Source organism: Accipiter gentilis, chromosome 32 (assembly GCF_929443795.1).
Source record: "Accipiter gentilis chromosome 32, bAccGen1.1, whole genome shotgun sequence".
Taxonomy (NCBI): Eukaryota; Metazoa; Chordata; class Aves; order Accipitriformes; family Accipitridae; genus Astur; species Astur gentilis.
This window is the reverse complement of record NC_064911.1, coordinates 14845445-14864464: the sequence shown is the minus strand read 5'-3', so window position 1 is coordinate 14864464 and position 19020 is coordinate 14845445. Positions and strand designations below refer to the sequence as shown.

At 34.6% G+C, this 19020-nt stretch overlaps 1 protein-coding gene across 16 annotated transcripts in view; it reads right to left on the bottom strand.

Annotated features, from left to right (window-relative positions):
* DMD (dystrophin) overlaps positions 1-19020 on the bottom strand; it is a 1191992-nt gene that overhangs the window by 642643 nt on the left and 530329 nt on the right. For all 16 annotated transcript variants that reach the window (XM_049835325.1, XM_049835324.1, XM_049835302.1 and 13 more), the window contains 2 exons: positions 13074-13268; positions 151-323 (listed from right to left, as the gene is read on the bottom strand). In XM_049835325.1, the coding sequence (XP_049691282.1) occupies positions 151-323; positions 13074-13268 (368 nt within the window). The remainder of the gene's footprint in view (positions 1-150; positions 324-13073; positions 13269-19020) is intronic.

The following is a 19020-nucleotide window of genomic DNA, read 5'->3' as shown; positions in this document are numbered from 1 at the left end:
ACAATTACCTATTCTATGCTTAATTACAAGAAAGTATCATTTGCAACTTAAAAATATATTTCCACAAAAGAAGACTAGGAAACAATCACCAACAGTAGACCAAGTACCAATGGATGCCCTCAGAAATAGCAATTTTTAAAAGTTACTTACGCCTGTCGGTCCCGGTACATCTTGTTAACTTTCTCCCACTGGAAATTAAGCTGAGTCAGCTTTTCTTGTATATTTGCTGCTTCTCTTGGTGTAGCACTTTGCAAAGCCGGTATCTTCCTGTTGTGAATAATGTCTATATGACCCAGCAGTCTCCCCAGGCTATCTTTAATGCTCTGTAATATCAAGATTTTTGAAAAGAAATACAAAACATTGTATTTATAAATAATAATAAAAAAATGTTGATAAAAAAAAAAAAAGATGAAAGTGCTAATTAAACAATAGCTTTGACAATAATAACAGTTTTACAATAACCAGGTAGTAACAACTGAATGTCCATCCTTTCTTTGAGGCCTTAATAAACTATATCTGAGAAAGGTGATGGCTGGAGGGGAAGCAAACTGCTATTGACTTCAGGCACTCATTAATTCCTCTATGCCAAGGTAACAGCTGTTTTAACCCCATTTCTTCTTAAGAAAGCAAAACAAAGTCCCATTTTACAGACTTATGTTTAAGTGTTCTTTATTTTGCTGTTAATGCTTCTTTTATATTTGTTTCAGCAGGTATTAAACATAACAAAGTAACAGCAAGAAAAAAATAGTTTATCAGGTATCGCTGGCTTTGTCTTTGCTGGATATTCGCATCCCAACATTTACCATTCTTCAACTAGTCAGTCCTTTGTTCTTTCAGAGAAAGACAAAATACTTCACAGTGCACCTACCTAACTGCACAATGTCATGTGCTAGAAGATCAAAAGGAAGAAAACCTGAATTTACTCTGGACTTTTAACATCTTTAAAATGTGAAAGCACTTAAAACTACATATGTTGTCAATTACCATTAATTATCCATTTATCAATCCATTCAGTTCCATGACTGAATTATACAGGGTTTGTTTTTGCTCTATAAAGCAATAAATAAATATGCTATTTCTATTCTGTGAACTAGGCAGTGTTCAACCTCTCTCTTTCTACTAAATCCTTTGGGATCATTTGAATGACTGAATTTGTTAGAAAACCCAACATTGAGGAAAAATATTGTCATAAACTGTCATAAACTGAAGTCATACTGACTTCAGGATAAAAGCATTAAATGTAACACAAAATAGCAGAGACTTCCTCCTTGTGAAACAAGACGGATGCAATTAAATCCTCAAGCAGAGGACTTCCTGTCACGTTTCCGTCTGCCATCCAAACAGGCATAATTTGGTACTTCTGTGATTTCCTTGTTCTTTATCAGAAACATGACACAAATATTTCTTTGAATCAACTAAAACCTGTGAATTACATAAGCTTACCTTTCAGCTCCTCATTATGAGTATCAAAACCAGAGAAATAAATGCAGGTTTTGGAGGAAAAACATGCCTTTTATGCAACTAATTTATACATGTGTCATTTCTTTACAGTCCTGGTAACATACATTATATGTAGCACTACCAGAGAGGAAACACAAGCAAAACAAATGTTTCTGAAATGCACTTAATCATTAATTCTTTAAATTTTCATTTCTATTTCTTGTAGGTAGCCTTTTCCAGCCTCAGTGCGACAAGATACTTGTGCTGTTATGGGGATTTTATTTTTCTCTCTGTGGTATTTGTGTTTGGAAGGAAAATGCTCTCTCTTCCAGACTAGTCAAGACATCAACATAAAGGAAGAGTGTATCACAATTGCTGATATCCTTAGCCAAACAAAAATCCTTCCCTCTGAAGTCCATTCTTTTGAAAAGCTATGGCTGTGGGTCCTTACAACGGTGAACTTTGCAATATACTTCTTGCTGCCTGAATAAAATGCAGCCAGGCATGAAAGAATTCAAATGTTTTGGATTGATGACTGCATCATTTTGGTTTTAGTCTAAAGTTAGACTTTTTTTCCCTAAAGTTTTTAAAGTTAAGATTTTCTTCCTTTCTCTAACAAAAGGTTAGCAACTATGAGATTTTGTGCATTTGAAACAATAATTTGGATGATGCAGACAAAGCTCACAAAAAATTTGTACCAAGACGAAGGATCCGATATACCACTGAGCAACTAAAAGCCTCAGATAATTCTTGAGGCAGATATATTCAAACAGCAGTGTAAAAATAAATGTCTCCCTACTCCCTTCACTGTCATAATATTTAGCCATTTCTTAACATTCCTGCTTTTTAATGAATTCTTAATACAGGCGTGCATGTGTCTCACTGAAACTGCTGCACAGAGAAAGGAATATTCTCCAGATAAAAATCTACAGCCATATTCAGCTCTTACCACAGAATCACAGAATGGTTTGGATTGGAAGGAACCTTTAAAAGTCATCTAGTCCAACCCCCCTGCAGCAAGCAGGACCATCTTCCACTAGATCAGGTTGCTCAGAGCCCCATCGAACCTGACCTTGAATGTTTCCTGGGATGGGTTGGAAGGCACCTTCAAAGACCATCTAGTCCACACCCCTGCCATAGGCAGAGACATTTTTTACTAGATCAAGTTGGCCAAAGTCCCATCCAGCCTGACCTTGAACACTTCCAATGATGGGGCACCCACAATTTCTGTGCGCAGCCTTTCTCCAACCATTTTGCCAAACTCCCTAAATTTCCAATGCCACTACCTGTAACTCTTCTACTGTGTTTCTGTCCCTTATTTCTTCTGAAATACATAAGCCTCAGAATGAATACTGAGAACTTGTAGCTGAGAACTTACCAGACCAAGTGACCAAAGGCTCGTAGTCTCGTTCAACACAAAAACATTCTTCAGTTGCTGCACACAACTCTGCAGCAACTTTGTTCCAGAGATAAAGGAGAATGCAGATTTGACAGAGTTACGAGAAGCACAAATTGTGTGCAAGAAGGTCTTTCACACTACCAGCACTTTTGAAAGGAGGCAGTGATCAAAGGATGTTGTGTTATTTTACAGTAAGCAGAAAAATAATCAGTGGTAGAAAGCCAAACAAAAACCAGACATTTAAGACTGCCCTCTAACACTCTGTCACAGTCTGGTTAAAGCCTGTAGCTAAAATCTAATGGTTCTATTTCACCATGCATAAAAAAATCAGATTTGCTTTTCCTTCATTTATGAAGAGCAGGCATCCAATTTGAAGTAATACAGGAAAGGTTTTGGAGGTTATAATGTACCAGAAATAGAGTAAAAAAGACCATTAGCATGAGTGGACTCTTCCTCGATCTGCTGCCAATCCTGTCATGGCAAATGAATCTATCCCCAGAGTCCCTCAGCCATTCTCTCACATGGATTCAGATAGACATGGGAAGTCAGCACTGAACATCTGTGTTTTAATTTCCCATGGGTGGTTAGGAATAAGAATGCTGTAGTTATTTAGGTGCAACAGAATTCCAGTCTACACACATGCTATCCAATGGAGTTATTAAAGAAAATAAAAGCTGTACTAAGCATTGACAAGCACAATATTCCATCACATTGTTTTGCCTTCCTTGCATCTCCACTAAAAATTATATCTCAGATATACAGCTTGTGTCTATAGCTAATACAAATGAAAAGTAGAATTGTCTTTTATTAGTTTCAGCCAGAGACAGAAACACAGCTAGTCGATTCAATTTTGGGAAAAAAAAAAGTATGAAAAAACATGGTTTCATCTATTTTAACTACAACTATAAAAAAGGATAACTCTGCTTGTTCAGTGTCCTTCTGCTCACTTAATTCGAAGGACAAGCATCTCATTTATATGCCAACACATTACAAAAAGGATGAAATAAAGGTCCAGTACTGCAAACTTCTGCTCATTGGAATAATCTCAACTATATAAGCTGAAGTCCAGAGAACATTCTCGTGATAGTATCTTTTACAGCTAGAAAAAAAGGGTCCTTTTTATACTAGTTTGTTGCTTTTTTTTTGCAATATTTTAAAGGCAATAAAATTTCAAATAGTACGTTTTAAAAAGACCTTTATGATCTTATATCATAGAAGGAAACTATTTGAGAAGCGTAGTATTCACAAATTATAACAATTTAAATGTAGTTTAAAGGGTAGTTTTACTTAGGAAAACCTCACAACAAGATTTTATTTTTCATCTTTAAGGTTTACTAGTATTACTGAACAGAAGATGAGGGTGTATACTCCTTTCTAATAGTTCTTTGTCAGAAATAATGAGCATATAATACTCAATACAAAATTAAAAATCACAGCTCCAGTTCACTTTGTTAAATTTGGGGGGGGGGGGGGTAGTGTGCTCAATTTTTAAATGGAATTCATTTTTAAAATATTATACACATTTTAATTAATATATGTATTAATTATTTTAACTTTAAACATTCTATAATTCTTGAGCTAAGTCAATCATAACATGAATAGTGCTACGCTTAGAATTTAGCGAGTAGATTGAAAGCAAACAGGAATTAAGCCAGATGCACAAAGTCAATCAAATTGTAAAGAAGAGAGGGTGGCTTGAGGAATCTGCTACCTCACATTTCAATTTATTATTCCAACACATGATCTTTGGGAAAACTTTCCAACCCTAAATCTGTTAAATGATATGCTTTTTGAACAAAGTAATGTAAGAAACAGAAATGGACTTTGAATTTGCATAACTATATTATTCAGTAAAATACATTGTAGAATTAGGTAAGAAAAAAGATATTTTAAATCTGAAAATTATTATTAAAAGGCCAGAAAATGTTGGTTTTAACCTTAATACGCCAAGAAAGATATGGAAACAGCTTCAACAGGTGCTACTCAAGAGAAGTAGGAAATAGGCCAACAATTTTTTAAATACCATAAGACATAAATTACCAATAAATAAAAAATTAAGGGTTTATAGTGACAGCAGATTTTTCCACATTATTGCTATTACCAAAGGAATGAAATTCTAGAAATTCTGAATGATTTTATTTTTGTTTGGATTAATTGCCTTCTGTCATGAGTTCTGATAATGTCCTGAATATAATGTGATATTCAGACAGCAAGATATTTATGATTTACTATTAAGTATCTAGGAACATTATTTCTCTGACATAGGAATTTAAGTCATGGACCAAGAAATGTATTTCATGTTATACACCTTAGAGTTTATGTATGTTATCCGGCTAACTAAAAATGATATTCAAAATAAGTATTTGAAAGAAAACCAAAAGCTTAGAATTCCACGTACTCAAAATGTGGAAAAGACAAAAATTCAAAAGTTTTGCATGTTAGTATTTACATTTCCTGTCCTTTCTTTCCCCTTTACTTCCCCACTCAGAAACCATTCCCCGAAGGAATCACCAGGAAAAAAGCCTGAGCCCTATGATCCCAGGGGGACCATGCTGAGGTTCTGAGACTCTCGTGTGTGTATAATGTGGTCACTGATAGGAGCTGCAGGAGAACTGAGGAAGCTGCAGGGAGAAAATGTTTAATTGCCAATATGAAAACAATGATCTGGCAGATGAAGTGTCAAAATTGGCCACTAATTTCACTGGGATGGCAAAAAGCATAAACCTAGTACAAAAATTACACTGTGTCAAATTTCACATCCCTGGGAAATGACAGTTAAAAAAAAGCATGTCACTTGATGGGTTTTGGTTAAACTTGGAAATCAATGGGGTTTTTTTCCCTATCCACATTCCCTAGAATGGAATAAACAAGTTTCTTGAAATCTATACAGATGAAACAAAAGAAATATAAGACAGACATTCAGCAAAGGAAATTTCAGCCCTGGTGATTCAAATATACCATAGTTTTAAACATTTGGGGTTTCCTATACGGAATATCACACAGCTTCAGTAACAATTCAGAATGAAAAATAGAAACCAAGTAATCCAAAATCTATTTCCTTTCATAAACAATGAGTCACTCTTAATTTAAACAAATATCCACTTGTGTCAGTGTTATTAAAAAAAATTTTGATGAATGACCTTCTTTGTCATGATACCAATTATTCTTACCTCTCCAAAAATCTCACCAATTTAGTCTCTTCTCCTTTAGGTCTCATTTACACGGTGCTGACCTTTATTTTGCACTTCTCTGAATGTTTTCTGATTTTTTTTATACTTTCAAAATATTTAACAGTCTTTCAAAATGAAACATAATATACACAGCAAAGCTGTACTACTTGCTGAGAAAGCGTTCAATTCTGAATATAATTTTTTAATTCTTGCTACAGAACAACAGCTGCTTTCTGGATAAAAAATGAAGACTGAGAAAATATTTTTGAGGTATAATTCAGTCCACAATGCACTGAACTATCCAAGACTCTTAAGTGTCAGGTGTAATTGAACTTATTCCTTTCACTATGCCTTATATTTTACCTGCCTGCCACCATTTTCCTATCATTGCTCTGCTCCATTGTTTAGCACTGCTGAATTTTTTTTGGATGTTCATTCCTTTTTCCTGGTTTTAATCAAACTAAATTGTCATTTTCAATTCGTTCCAATGTACTGCACACTCTACCCAAACATTTAATAGCTGCATCAAACAATACTAGCTGTCATGCAGGTTTTTAAGTGTCACCCTACTAGCAACCTTATTCCATGTATAAAATTTGGTATACAATAAAGTTGCTGCAGAGATGTGTGTAGCTACTAGGCAGAAGCTTTTAGTCGTAGAAAGCTATTATAAACTGGACAGACGTCATGGACAGTCTGAACTAAACTGAAGCTCTTCCCAGTCCCTGAGTAGGGAGGCCTTCTCTCTCTCCTCCCTATAAGTTCTGTATTCTAATAGGTGCCTTCTGTCTCTGTTGACTTGACTTCTAACTCTGCAACTCCTCATTTTTCTTAATAAAGAAACTTTTAACATATCTACGTAAACTATACTTACCAATTCCTTTCTATTCAGCATTTATGAATTCTTCTGATTCTACTAATGGATTTTATTTTTTTTTTTTTTTAAACACATCATCCACAACATCTCATGTCTAGATAACATGTTCTACAATTCTATTGTAATGAATTTGATATAAAAATCAAATAAAATCAGTATTTTAAAACAATGGGTATAACCGAGTGTACTGGTATATTATCAGTACTACTAATATGAAGTGACAAGGAGATAATGATAATTATCCAAATCATTTTCTCCTCCAAATTACTTGAGAAATTTTAGAAACAACAAGCACTTAAGACAAAATCTGAATGCCTCTAAGTGACAAAATGTGGTTGCCATTTTATAAAGTTATTAATTAAATTATTAAAGTTCATTAAATTATTAAAGTTATTACACTGTATTTACTATTTTGTAAAATAATACTATTTTGTAAAATATAAGAATCAAGTTCCTTATGAAAATGTGACAGCAATGCTCTGAAAATACTTGCATACAAAAAACCCACAGAAAACTAAAGAAAAAAAATACTCTGGGTTCCTAAATCTCTAGGGCTGCAAATACTATTAAAAAAAAAAAAAAAAGATAGATAGATAAAGGAACATTCCATAAAGCCCCTTATGACAAGCAATTTGAATCCATAGGTCCTGAGAAATGTGACTTACATTTAGCAGACTAAAGGAAATACTTATAAATAAAAAGAGAATGGCAGACGTCTTGTTTCTGGGATGATTCACAATAAGGAACATTTCCTCCCTTGTCAGCAATCTGTCATTTAGAGTGAAAGCTGGCTGGGTCTGTGTTATTACTCAACAAACCTCATTTGACTTTCCCAGCATAAAGTCTCACACTCAGGGTTCCTTAATCAGGTCCACCCAAATCCTGGTTTTATACACTCAGGCCATGGATAATTAAGGTGTTCAATGTTATTAATCTGAACATAAGAAATATCAGGGGATAAAAAACATTAAATGCCTCCAAATCTTCCACAATTATATCCCTTGAACATAAAGGAGGCAGCATCTTCACAAAACCTCATCCATGACTAAAATTTTGCCTATTTAAAGAGCAGGAGAAAAGGTAATTGAAATGTTAAAAGCTGCCAGGACACACTTAAGCACTTAAGTTAAGTCGCCTTCTTTTCAGTAGGTCTTCATATCAGCTCATCTCATCCGCCCAAGAAGGCACTTACTGTGTTTGACACGGTTATTTAATCAAACGAAAAGTAATATATGTGCCTGCCTATATTGGAATTGTATGGGTTTTTAACCAAGTAGATAAAATTTCTAAATATTAAAAATAGCTGAAATACATTTATGGACTTCAGAATTGATAACAGGCATATCCCGAAATGTTTAGTATTAGTGGCCTACAAACAGGCATATAATTTCTGATTTATATGTCAGATTGTTGCTTTCGTTTACAGCACAGCTGCTACAGACAAAGAAAGATAATACAGCTGACCTTCTATAAATGAAATCCACAACTTGATGGCCAAGAAAAAAAAAAGAGATAATGTATATTTGTTTATGCGCAAACCCATGTATCTCACACACATACCCCATCTATCTTTCACGTTGAAGAGAATAGCTGCAAGCAGTTAGTTATCAACAATGCCTTGGGAGATTTTGTAACATGGTTAACAGAAGGGCACAAAGCTTTAATTTTTAAGAAAAAAGGATAACAGAAAATCATTAGCAGCTGAAGTGACAGAAGCCTTTGGGGAATGATCCATCTCATTACTCTTGAAAAGAGAAATCTGAGTGCTAGAGACTTGAACACCAGTTCATTTTCACTACCTGGAAGTTGTCTTTATCTGCCAGAGAAGGACAACTTTCTGTAAAATTCAGTTCCTTGGCTATTTGTGTACAAATCAGCCAGTAAGCACTGCATTACTGACAGATTTATTTGGAGTGTGCATTTGATTACACTCAGTTCTAAGTTATGGTTAATTGGGTTTTACTGAGCTGCAGGAGAAAACCACTTTGAATGTCATGTTAGGTGATGTTTCTTGATAAGAATCACTTAATAGACGCCAAATATGTATTCCAATGTGCAAAATTAAAAATACACTTGTGGCAATTCAAACATTTGTAGAATGATGGTTCACAATTATATATCTAGCAGATTTGTTACAATATTTCATGCTTTTTGTACTAACATGAAAACCAGTAACAGCACAGTTGTTAGTAATCATGAATTGCTAGAAAAATTCTACAAATTACTTAAAATTTTAAAGTCTGTATAGAACTATGAGTTACAATATCTGTCTGGTATGGGTATTATTCATTTAAATATACCATTTTGAAAGGGGATTCTGGCTGCCGCAATCATGGATGTGTAATGTGTACAGTAAATTCCCTGTGTCCTGGAATAAGACACAGTAGAAAACTATGCAAAAGAATACCAGTAGATGAAGAATTATCAAAAGAAGGGAAAAAGAAGGGGGGGGGGGGGGGGGGAAGGGGTGGGAGGAATCAGAGTGTGAAAATATCTGTATTTAAAAAATAAACAGCAAACAACCCAATTTTTAACAAACTAAATAAAGACCCTACTGGAAACACGCAAGAAGATGAACTAGAAAAAGACCTGTGAGTGATTATGCAAGAGGTTACATACATAAGAAACCTCTTTCTCAGATGGCTTTCCATATTAAAACTATTACATCATTGAAAAATTTTACACCTAAATGTATAATCATATTCTACAATACAATGTTCCTGCTAAAATTAAGAATATTAAAAATAATAATAATAAAAATGCCTAATATGTATGGGACCTACTGCAGGTTTGTAGCATTAATTATATAAAGCAAGTAGCCTCAGAAAATAAGTTTTGAATTCACAGTTAATATAAGTAAGTAATCAAAAGGCACGACTATGCCATGATTATGACAGTGATCCTTAACATGAAATTCTACTAAACACTTTCTCACATATGGCTATAAACGCAAATTAGACTTCTTAAATTCCAGACCAACTGTTTCATTTTAGCACACTCATTTTTGCTATGTGTTAGCAAACAGAAGTACATGTTAGTTTTAATTCTCTGGTTAATAAATGTATTTATTTCAGTGTATACATCTTCCACTAAATAATCTGAAGCTTGAACAAGACAAGTAGCTTGCATGAGATAATCACCACACAGGAAACCTTTGGTTTAGTATGAGCAATAAAACTTGATTTTCTAAAACCAGAGTAAGTTGAATATATGCAAATTTGTATATTCATTTAACTTTCAGGAAGCATTTGGGACATCCATTGCAAGTAAGGATTATTAGCTAAATTCTGAAGAATTTTATCCCTACACTCAATCATGGAACAATGACAACCAATTCCAACCAATTGTACATGGGCAGCTCAAAGGTTATGAACTCTATCAGTATGAACATCATCAATAGCAGAGAGAAGTGCAATGTTTGTGCTTGTGCTTGTCCTATTTTGAGAGTATATAATTAAGCCAAATTTATTAATCCTTCAACCTATGAACCCTGTTTTTCCATACAATCAATTGGAGTTTCATCTTTGACAGAACTGTAATATTTAAATTCTTTGTTAAATACTGTAGGTACAGTGATGAAGAAAAACTGAGGTACTACGTGTCTTAATACTTAAAAGAGCTTGTAATAGGATAATGGAAACATTGAAGTTGCTGACTTTATGAGATAAAGAGACAAGACTTGTTTTCTCTATCTGATTTTTCCACTCCCTAAAGCTTAAAATGAAGAGAACAACATTCCTATGAGCTGATTTCAGTAGATTTACTAAATGTGCCCATAAACCCATTATAATTTACTAAACGTTAGAAGCCATCAGATTTCTGCTGCAAAAACTCGTATTTTGCTATTTTACATCCCTTTGATATAAAAAGTCAGTGCTAGAATTATTTATGGCAATTAATAAAAGCAATTTCTAATTTGTATTTGATATTTATCCTATTGGATAATGAGCAATCAGGTTTAAGTCTTACTGTGCATATTTATTTTGGAGAAAAATGTTCAAAGCAGTTACCACTGAAAGATTCTTTTAAATAAACTTATTTTTCCTTTTGAGGATTCATTAGAATGGATTCTTTCTGAATGGGAGTGAAAAAAAAAATCACAAACTCAGTTTTAAAACACAGAGCTATTCATGACAGTTCTGTAATTTGATTCATGCAAATCTGTCAGGGATAAAAATCAACCACAATTTAATTTCAAACCTTTCCCAACCAGCTGCTGAACAATTTATGCACTACTTTTCTATTTTTACTGCAAGATAATGACAATGATGAATGCTTTTCCTTGGAAATAAATATTCATTAAGCAGGCTCAGATCAAAACTGTACCCTTCCAAAAGCCCACGAATGTGCAAGATCCATTTGCCTCTTCTAAGAGATTTATTTGGGAGGAAGATGGAACTGTGCCCACAAATGCATCTCGTAACAATTTAATAGTTCAGTCAAATTAAACCTATGGCAGTACTTACTTGTAACCTCAGTAATCAATATTATTAAAGTTGGTGTCAACTCCAATAATACCAAATATATGTGGGTGAACAACAGATTAGTTACGGATATAAATCAGATCAAGATAGCCCAAATGTAAAGCATTAAGAAGCACTAAAAGGAAGTCAACTGCCAGTAAACTGCTTGAGATAGGTCACTGTTTTTCCATCCAATCTGGTAATGAACGTAAGTTCATAGACAAGGACCAAGTGGTAGCTTATTAGCCGTGATTTACACGGTCTATGACTTTTTTTGTGCAGAAGAGTCATTCTATCAAAAGGAATTGTTTAAAATGAAGAATGACAATAACATTGGCATGTTGTGTGCTTCAATACTCAGAACTACTTTCATCTACTGGTACCAAATCAGAAGTGGTAAACGGCCTACCGTTATTTCACACAGTCCTATTACCAGTTACATGCTTCCTTCGCTCCGATACTTCACTGTTGCGCTTCACTACACGTACTATACTGCCTTGCTAGGAAACTGAAGACACCCTAGCTTTCAAGAGCTAATAAGAATATTTATATATGTGTGTGTGTGTGTGTGTATACAGATGCCTAAAATGTATAAGATCTATGCATGTATAAGAATTATAAATAGATGTGATTTTACAGAAGCTAACAGCAGCATTTGGATGTGGTTTTGTTACATTTTCTCTGTTACGGAAACGGATAAATGGGCTCCTACAGAGGACAATTCAGAGCACCCAGCCAGCGCCCCTGCCCTGATTCTCCCTCTGAGCTTGTCTTATAGCCGACTGTAGGCAAATTCCAGCCTCTTTAGGCGAACGTTTCCTTTTGTTAAAAACTTTCCTTCCCCAAAATAATCACAGAAAAATAGAAGTGTGGTCTTCTCTTCATGCTGGATGACAATTTGAAATTGCTGTAATTACATACAGCGCTTAAGCATGATTTTTTACAAGGCTTTCCTCACACAAACATTATTCTGCAAAAGGTGATAACTCATTCATCTACTTAGGCTTACAACTTTAATCTTATTCTCTTCTTACGTCAATTCTGTGTTGGAAAAATTCCACTACTTTCAAAGGATTTCTCTGTTGCAAGCGATGAAGAAACCAGACAGTAAATTTAAAGTCATATCAACAATACTGAATTAGCTTTTTCTTAACTACATTATCTACCTACTGAACAATATTTTCCCTTTAGCTAATTAAACTGTAACAATTGCACAGAGTACAGCCCCAATCAGACGTCAAGAACTTTTTGGTTTAGCATGGAATGGAACAGCTAAATTTTACTTGGTTTTGTTGCTGTTTTAATAAAAAATATTTTAAAATCAAATACTAAAATAAAGCTGCCAAGATTGGGTGTGGATAGGGTTACTTACTAATTCCTTCAAATTACAAACACAAACCCAAAACTTTAACCACAAATTCACAACTTTAAGTATATAACTGCCCCTCTCCACCCTTTCTCTCCCACTCAAGGATGGACTTTGCAAATACCCTAATGCTCGTCTTCCAAATACAGGTGAAACAGATAAAAATAAAAAAACCCACAGTGTTCCTAAATTTTACACCAATGTGCCTTCATATATAACCATCTGCATATGCATACATGACAGAGAGGGGCTGTGCACTTACAAAACAGATGTCTCTCAGAATGAGCGCAGGCTGCCAATACAAAGAAGCCCCAAAATAACGGAATCCAATCGTTGCAAGAAAAGCTTTCCATCTTACCTTGAGACACTCTTCTTGTTTGAAGAGGTCCTCACAATCCTTAGCCTGCAGAACCGGTGAGTTAAGGCGCTCTTCTACTTCGGACAAGGCTTGCAGAAGGTGAAGGATCTCTGCCAGGTACGTAGAAGGCACATGAGTGGTTTCCACAGTCATAGTTTCAGTCACCACAAAAGTTGTATCTTCAGGAACTGTTTGCTAGTATAGATATACAACAGAATGCTTCCTTTAGTTTCTTAACACTACGCAAACCTATAACTTAATGCAATTTCCAGTTCACAACCTAGAAACAATTAAAAATTATTTCTAAGGACAAATGCAGGAAATATTTGAGGGTTCTGACGTAGATCACTCGTGCTCCGCTAGGCTGTTTGAAATGGCAGGTACTAAAATTAATCCATGCAAAAGTGCACAAACTTTTCCTCTCCTACTCTCCAAAGAAATGAAGATAGGAAATGCAAGAGTACTCTGAGATTACAATGTTACTGAGATTTCAGTGCTAGCCCTTTCATTTTAAGTCATCACACTTCTTTAAGAATCTGTCCTTTGTTATAGAAATTCCAGGCATGCCAGGTCTAAAATACTAAATCATTTCAAGGTGTCAAGTAAAATAATGACTTGTGTAAAGGACACAATTTCTTAAATAACATGCAACACAAAACAAATAGGTCAACTCAGCGCTTTCAACACTATACTAAAACCTTTCTCTTTAAACTAGAAAGTACAATCTAGAATTTCATGATTTGAAAGGACTTTAATGCATCTATGTTTCTAAAAGAAATCCCAGCAACGCACCTCTTCAGGAAATTAAGATTTTATTTCTTTTAATCTGGACAAATATGAAATAGACACCCCATTCTGAAAGCACATGCATACACCAATGTAAAGAAATCCCAGAATGTTTTGGTTCCAAGAAAATAGATAGTTGATCTATGGCATTTGGAAAGATACTAACATATAAGGTGACAAAATAGTGATTGTTTATATAAATTCTCTGCATTTTTGATTTGATATGTTTATGGATCATAGATAAAAAGTAATAACAAAATTGTGCTTTGGAGCAGGGAGAACTGTGATTGCTTCTCTTAACTAAACTCCAAAAACATGATCACATGCATCTCCATTTAAAAAGGCAAAATTTAAAAGATATAAAGTATTTGTGACTCCGTAAGCATAAGTTATTATTTGTTTTGTTACATCACATAGGATTCCTAGTGTGGGACCAAGATCCGTTGTGCTTGATGCCTGTCTGCTCAAAAATAGAAACTTTACGTATTGAGGACCTCAAAGAACTTTTACAAGCAATTGCTGGTAAACTTTCTTTCAAAAATGGTATTATTTAGATGCTTCAGTCCTAATAACAGATAATCACGGATTTTGGAGCCATATACATGAAAGACAATGGATCAATGGTCCTGAAGAAAACAACATCATTAGTTAACTATACAGCATGTAAAAGAAAACAAATATAAACACTCTTGCACATACTACCTCAGCAAGGTGTCTCATTTTAGTTTACGTATTTGCCCTGTCCATCCTTTCATGACCTGTTTCTCCCTTCAGTTACCAGGCCGAGTCATCTGGTTCTTCAGTTTTCTTTAGAATCTTAAAATATGCATATACACACTCTAGAGGATGTATGCATATCACATCTAAAGCCCATGAAGTTATCTGTAGACTTGTGTTATTCTGCTGCACTTCTTATGCAAATTTAATTGCTTAGCTTACACTTTTCTCACTAAATGACTTTCTCAGTACATCTGCTAACACTGAAACCTCTCTAATTACCATATCACTGCCATCATTTTTATTATTTAAATTGCTTTAAAAAAATTGTGTTTGCCCCCCCCATATGTTTCATGAATCACATGATCTGCAAAAATAAGACTTTACCCCAGTAAACCTAAAGAAAAAGCTGTCCCAGTTGATTAAAAAATGGGAGATTCTCAACAGGCCACTGAGGCATGCAGCAATATATTTTCAATCCTCAAGACCACACTGTGACACTTCTACTTGTAGCAAAGAAATTTAGACCCACATGAGGAACATGTTAACTATAATTGTATTTTTCTTTTTGACTGAGAAGACAGAATATTTATGTTCGCAGTAATGAAAAGAGCATGCTAGGTGTGCAAGGTTATTCACTCAAAATGAGGTCACATGAATATGTAAAGTGACACACAAGATATAATTAATTTCTATAGTGGTATTAGTTTAATCTATTTTTTTTTTCCAACCCAAATTTAGGCTAATAACTATGTACGTGTGTATACCTACATGTATATGTGTGTACACAAAATAAAATCTGTGCCTTCTTGCTCTAAATAATTCCTGAAACCAGAAAAAAGTCGAGCGGAAATCTGATGTGTGAGCACTTCATGAATATCATGCTTAATTATTTATAGTATTGCCAAAATTGGTTATCTTTCAATCACTGCCACAAAGAACTCATAAAAGGACTCTTCAAGGCAAAGTTAATTAAAATCTGAAGACAGGACTGAACCTTATATGACATATATTGTTTAGTAATCCCTCAAAATACGTGTAATATTTAACTCCCATCAATGTTAATGACATGTATGCAACCATATAATCATACTCCCCTTTACAGAAAACTTTACATTCATATTTCTCACAGCTGGATGATTACACATAAAGTTCTACAGGAAACAAGACTCAGGAGTTTTCTAGTTCAAGCAAACCATTAATGTTTATAGTGTCAGTTAAACTGTAAAGTACTACAACCAGATAAATGAGTGGACTGATATTTGAAAGTAGAGACCTACCAGAACCTGCCCTCATATTTGGCAACATCATTTAACACCTTATTCTAAAAAAAAGAGTATCAATCCAAATTAATGAGTTTCTGAATATTATCTAAATAAAAGAGTTGGAAATTTGATACAACTTTATAAATCAGGGATTAAATGTCTTTGACTTTAGTGGGTTTTTCAATAGGTCACAGGAGTTTCTTTCCTTCTACCCTTCCCTCATTGACAGTAGCATAACAGAAGCCAAGGCAGAAGTTGGCATCTTGCACTAAGGAATGGAGGGTAGGCATATCCAGAATTGACAATTTTAATCAGCAAAGAAAGGGAAAAAATTCTGGCTTGTCCCTATGTTTCCTGGAATCGCCTTACTGTAGAAGATACAACAGGCAGAATCCTTTCCTATATTCTGGACAATTTACTAGAAATGCATAGCTGAAACTGAGTCATATACTAACACTGTAATGAGAAGAGAAAAAAAAAAAAAAAAAGGAAATTCTAGCAGCTGGGAACCACTACCATTAAAAATAATATTCATTCAGTAAACACGTATGTCATTACTAATGCCAAAACGGTTCATAAGCAGCAAGGTAGGTGAACATTTTTGTAAGGATTAAAAATAACTAAGAAAATGGGAATTAAAGTTTTAGATAATCATTTAAGAATAGTTTTGAGTAAGTTGAATCTGACACAGTGGCAGAATACATTAGATAGTTACTTGAAAATACTCAAAACCAAATAATATTTTAAAATAGTACATAACTGAAATAAACTCTTAAGAATTATGAGGAAATGCTGGTGTAAGTGGCCATTTCCTATATGGTTATTTCTGCAAAATCCATTTTTATTGATATTATTTACTTGATTGTCAGTGATATAGTGACGTGCAAATTATTTCTAGTTTCTGGGAAAAACCCCCTTCTTTTGGTAAGGCTTAACATTTCGTGCATTGCTTTTCACCAAACTTTATCATCTCTAGAATAGTAAATTGGATTTTCTTCCCCATCATTACATATTTTTAATTAAGGCACAGGATCTTTCCCTAAACATGACTCTACCTACACGTGAGAAACTGATTTTATTGATAGCTATCACATCCTACCAGGTGCAACACAAAGACAAGAAATGAACTGGCCCTTACAGAGAAAGCCAATAAGCAAAAAACCAAACCAACCAACCCCAACTAAACAAAGAAACAACAACAAAAAAAAAACCCAACAAAAAAAGAACTACAGGAATAACACAGGTTTTGCTCAGAGAATCAAACATCCCTCCCAAGAAGTATCTGTGATGATTATTGCCTACGTCTAGAACAGATGACCTGGTGGCATCAGAGCTAACTAGCCCTGGAGAATGCTGTTAATTGCCTTTTAGCACTGGACAACTCAGTGTTAAAGCACATTTCACCCACCTCAGCATATCCATTTCCTTTCCTCTTTCTGCAGAGGGAACAACCCCAACGTCACTTTTGCCGTTCAACAGTTTACACCCAGAAAGCCTCCAACCTTTTTGCGTTAGGCCTTCACAACTGTTCCATTTTTGGTCCCTTCCAGCTCTAGGCCTCCAAACTCATAGCGACCTTATTCCGCTGTGCTTTTGAGTTAATAACTTCACACAAAGAGAATAATTGGGAGGAGTAAAGTGGCAAACCACACCTATCAGCGCTACTGTACCGTGACACTGGTCCTAGCAGCATCCTGCTGAGAAGTTCAGGAAAAAGAGACAACCACGTGTCTCCTCCTGAAGTGAACTAATGCTTGAGAAAGTATTCCTTACAAGCAGCTGTAAGATATATATGAGCGTGTAAAAAGTCAGTCCCACCTGAGGAATAAACATAGGTGTGCTAGACATACAAAAAAAAAAAAGCAGCAGATAGCAGACACCTCCTGGCCAAAGTCATGCCTCCAAGAGTCCAAGAAACTTTGGAACAGTTTGTTGCTTTCTAGAGCAAACTGTAAACTACGTGCTATTTGCTAGCCCGTGGTTAGCATCGATGCAGCAAATAAAGAATTAAAAATGCAAAAGTATGATCAAATGCTGTCAGAGATCAATAAAACCACTTTCAAGTACATATTTATATAGAAAGAAGCTTTTATTCACACCTTCCGATGTCAGCTGTGATGTCAGGTAACAGAAAAATAAATGTTCTCTTTGGTATTGCTAGCACATCTTGCCTGTAAGTGCATATATATGTAGAAAGCAGATCAAAATTACACCAATAACATGGAATGTTCATTATGAGATTGGATGGCCTTAGTCAATCACAAAGAAGTTATCTTTCAGTACAAAAAGAAGCATCTCTTTCAAGTATAGAGAGACCTAAATCCTCACTACAGGATTAAAAATTTATAAAATGCTTACATAATTCCATGAAGGCAAGGCCTTAAAAGGCACCTGGCAGCATAAAAATCTATTTAAAATAATAAACTTTCTTCAAAAACCATATTTTTCAAGCAAGAATGTGAATATTTTCTCATGTATGTGATTTTTCCACCCATGTATGATTGCAGTCCACAAAAACCTGCACATTGCAATACTTAAAACATGTAGTTTATCTGACTTTATCAGTAACTTATATAAAAACTGAAACTTTAAAAATACACATGATTATTTTCAGCACTGGTCTTGCACGGAGCGTGCTCTATGGCTTCACAATTCTTCCCTGCTAAGGTACACCTTACTGGTTGAGAAATGTTGCATTAACGGGTTTTATTCTATGACAAAATGAATCTATTTTATCTATACATAAAATGAAATAAAGCCAGTTTGAATGAAACTATTCTTAATAATAGCATTAATTAGAAAACACTGCAGTAAATTTTACGTGCTAGGAATAGCAATAGAAAATTGCAGGCTTTGATTTTGAAAACCATCAATCAACAGGCATTAACCAGTGTGAACTTGCTTCCGCTGTCTTATTTTTGACCTTCATACATTGATTGAAATGCAAAGGTTTTCTCCATAAGAAAAAGTCTGTTCCCTGTACTTTTAGGCTTAAATTTTGGGACATCTCCCAGAAACTCAGATAGTCATGCTACACTCTGATGAGCTCTGTATGGTGGATTGGATAGATACCTGTGGTTGCTTGGCTCAAAGACTTGGATGACTACTTATTCCACCCCCAATTTTTCTTTTTTTTTTTTTCTTTGAGAGTGTTATTTTCACATTTAGACAAGGAAAAA